This window comes from Colius striatus, chromosome 3, assembly GCF_028858725.1.
Source record: "Colius striatus isolate bColStr4 chromosome 3, bColStr4.1.hap1, whole genome shotgun sequence".
Taxonomy (NCBI): Eukaryota; Metazoa; Chordata; class Aves; order Coliiformes; family Coliidae; genus Colius; species Colius striatus.
Window position 1 is genome coordinate 2881719 of NC_084761.1, and position 3059 is coordinate 2884777.

General features: G+C 63.2%; 1 protein-coding gene across 1 annotated transcript; it reads right to left on the reverse strand.

Moving 5' to 3' along the window:
- Positions 1-1832: 1832 nt before the first annotated feature.
- Positions 1833-2654, reverse strand: LOC104557905 (hemoglobin subunit alpha-A). The gene is made up of 3 exons (XM_061994184.1): positions 2513-2654; positions 2149-2353; positions 1833-2059 (listed from the first exon to the last, which is right to left on the reverse strand). Exons 1-3 carry the CDS (start codon positions 2605-2607, stop codon positions 1931-1933), a joined length of 429 nt encoding a protein of 142 aa, XP_061850168.1. The 5' UTR covers positions 2608-2654; the 3' UTR covers positions 1833-1930.
- Positions 2655-3059: the final 405 nt, after the last annotated feature.

Below are 3059 nucleotides of genomic sequence, written 5' to 3' on the forward strand. Positions count from 1 at the left end.
AGGACCAGGGCTTGGCCCTCTGCACCCTCTGCCTGGCCCCGATAAAGCACCGTGGCTTGAGGTCCCCATCTTGTGGCAGCAGGGACAAACGGCTGGGGCAAAACTCATCCCAGTTCTTCAGGCTCAGCACTCCCTTGGCGAGGCAGAGCCTGAGGAAAGAGCCTGAGGAAAGAGCTGCAGAGCCAGGACGTGGCCCAGTGCCACGCACTGTGGCGTTTCTGAGGACACAACGTCCCATGGGAGCAGCAGTGGCAGAGGCAGGAGGGACAACTGCCAACCCCTTCCCCTACGAACCATCCCCTCCATTGCTCACCCACACTCGGGTCTGTTGTGGGCAGGTTTGGAGGAGCCCAGGCCTGTGCTGGATTTGATGCTGACTCTTTCTGGTGCTTGACACACTAATCCCACACCTTCCTTGCATGCCTGTGTGCCCTGACCCACCCTGCTCTCCCCAGGGAGCTGAGGCTGTCTGTGGAGCAGAGTTGTGCCCACAGCTGGGTGATGTCAGCTGGAAGGCTGCAAACTGCTCCATGCAAAGGCAGATCAGGTTGCTCAGGGATGCCCTGGCCACATTTCTCTTCCCCTCCTCACCGTGCCCAGGTATGGTGGGCAAGTGGGATCGTGATGCTTTGTGGGAGAAGCCTTGAGGGCTGGATGGCATCTCTCTCTGTCTCCAGAGTCGTTTGGGGTCTCTCCTGCCTCTGGTGCATTCACTGGTGGTGACTGGAGCCCATGAGGTTAGCACAAACATCCGTTCTTGCAGGTGCCAGGGAGCCCAATGTTGGGCTCCATGCTGTGGCTGTGCCAGCCACCCTGCAGCTTTCTCAAACCTTCACCCCAGCACCTCCCAGCCCTGGCAGGGACAGGGCAGCCTTACTCAGCACCTGGCAGGTTGTAGCCCCCTGGGACTATCTGCTGGCCCATCTCCCACCACACCCAGAGCTGGAGGAGAGCCCACGCTCTCCTTTATCAGCTGCCCACAGCCTGACCCCCCTTCCCCCCACCACGTCCACCCTGCTGGGGGCTGTGATAAAGTCCAGAGGCTGCACAGGCACCTTTGCTGCCTCGTGCTCAGTTTTCTGCCATGATACCCCCAGCCCTGCTGCACTTCAGGGCACAAAGAGCAGGATCTGGGGCTGAGCTCCATCTACTCCCTTGCAGCCCCAAATGCCCACTGTGTCCCCCAGCCTGCCAGCTCCTCAAGACCTCTCCAAAGTGACACTCCAGTGATGCAGCATTAGGGGGAAACAGAAGTGCTGTGATGCCACACAGCCCTGTGGGCTTGAGATGCACAGACATCTTCCTGTGTGTCACCTCATGCCTGGAGGTCTGCAGAGTGTCCTTGTAGTGCCACCACGCAGAGGGGGAAAGGTGCCAGGAGCCCCTGTACCCCACTGCAAGCGCTTCCAGGAGGAGATGGTCCTCTGACGATTTGTCCTGAAGAAGGGGTGTGCAGGGCTGCTGGGGATCCCAGCATGGTGCTCTGGTGCAGGCTGGGGCTGCAGGGAGCTCCCAGGGGCCAGACGCTGGCTACCCTGAGGCTTTCACAGAATCACAGGCTAGTAGAGGTTGGAAGGAACCTCTAAAGATCACCTACTTTCCCCTCCACCGGTACCTGGAGATATTGTGCTTGCTCCTGGAGCCCCGTGGCTGGTAGAGCACGGTCTGCCTTCCAGCCACCACCACCAAAACGCTGCCTGTTCCCAGAGACAACAAAAGCAGAGCCCGTTTCCACCCAGCGCCCAGCCAGCTGCGAGGAGCCCTCAGTTCAGCCCCCTGCAGCAGCTCCCTCCCGCTCCCTCCCCACGGACAGCAACCACACACACCAGGGCTGGAGCAGAAATGCAACAGATTTTATTTCAGATCATTTGGCTGCTTGCTGTTGGAGGGCTGGCAGCGGGACGGGCCCAGCTCTAGCCACGGTGCCGTCTTAACGGTACTTGGCAGTCAGAACGGTGCCCACGGCGCACAGGAACTTGTCCAGGGAAGCATGGACCTCCGGGGTCAGGACGGAGGGGTGGTGGATGGCCACCACCACCAGGAAGCATTGGCCCAGCAGCTGAAAGGCAAAAGGAGGCGGTGAGCGAGAGGTCAGGCAGGGGAAGGCGGGAGAGGAGCCCAGCCCGGGCCCCTTCCACACACACTCACTTTGAAGTTGACGGGGTCCACGCGGAGCTTCTGGGCGTGGAGGTCGCTGAGCTTGGAGAGGGCAGTGGCGATGTCATCGATGTGGTTGGCAGCCTCGACCAGGGCGGCCGCCACCTTCTTGCCGTGCGCCTTGACCTGAGCGGAGCCGTGTGACAGGTCGAAGTGGGGGAAGTAGGTCTTGGTCTGAGGGTAGGTGACGAACATCCTGGGGGACAGAGGAGGTCAGGGACGGCTGAGAGAGGGACAGCCGGGCGCAGGGTCGCATGGCACGGGGCGGGGGGCAGCCGTGGATGGGGAGAGGATGGAGGCAGATGGAAGGGAGCGTGGAGACACACGGGAGCACACACCGGGGACGGGCACGTACCTCTCCAGAGCCTCGCCGCCGTACTCCTCGGCGTGGCCGCCCATTTTGCTGAAGGCGGTCTTCACGTTGGTCTTGTCGCTGGCGGACAGCACCATGGTGACGGCTCCGGTTTGCAGCCCACAGCACGGGTGCCCCCGTCCTTCGCCGCCGCCCTTATATGCAGTGCGGGGCCCGGCCCGCCCCTCCCCGGCCCTCCCCGCCCCGGCCCCCGCGCCTCTGGACCCGCTCCAGCCCGGGCCGCGCCCGCTCCCCGCTCCCCCCGCACCCGCGCCCGCTCCCGCACCCGCGCCCGCACCCTCACCCGCACCGCCGCGGCTTCGGCCAGGGCTGCGTGCCCGTCCCCTCTGGCACAGGCTGCCCGCGGGCTTAGGCTCAGGCTCAGGCTTAGGTTTAGGGTCTGCGCGGGTATGGGTTGAGGTCAAGGGCTCAGTGGCACAGGTGGAGTCCGTGTGCCTCCTCCTGGTACGGGCAGGTTTGGGGCTGGAAGCAGAGTATCGGCCCAGCACAGGGGGTTGTGGTTTCATTGTGGTGGGAGTTTGTGCCCCAC

Bases quoted from the DNA above. Each gene is read 5' to 3' on its own strand.
- LOC104557905 (XM_061994184.1), bottom strand. From the start codon at position 2,607: ATGGTGCTGTCCGCCAGCGACAAGACCAACGTGAAGACCGCCTTCAGC. The intron at 2,354-2,512 runs GTACGTGCCCGT...TCTGTCCCCCAG, and splicing joins GGCGGCGAGGCTCTGGAGAG to GATGTTCGTCACCTACCCTC. The intron at 2,060-2,148 runs GTGAGTGTGTGT...TTTGCCTTTCAG, and splicing joins TGGACCCCGTCAACTTCAAA to CTGCTGGGCCAATGCTTCCT.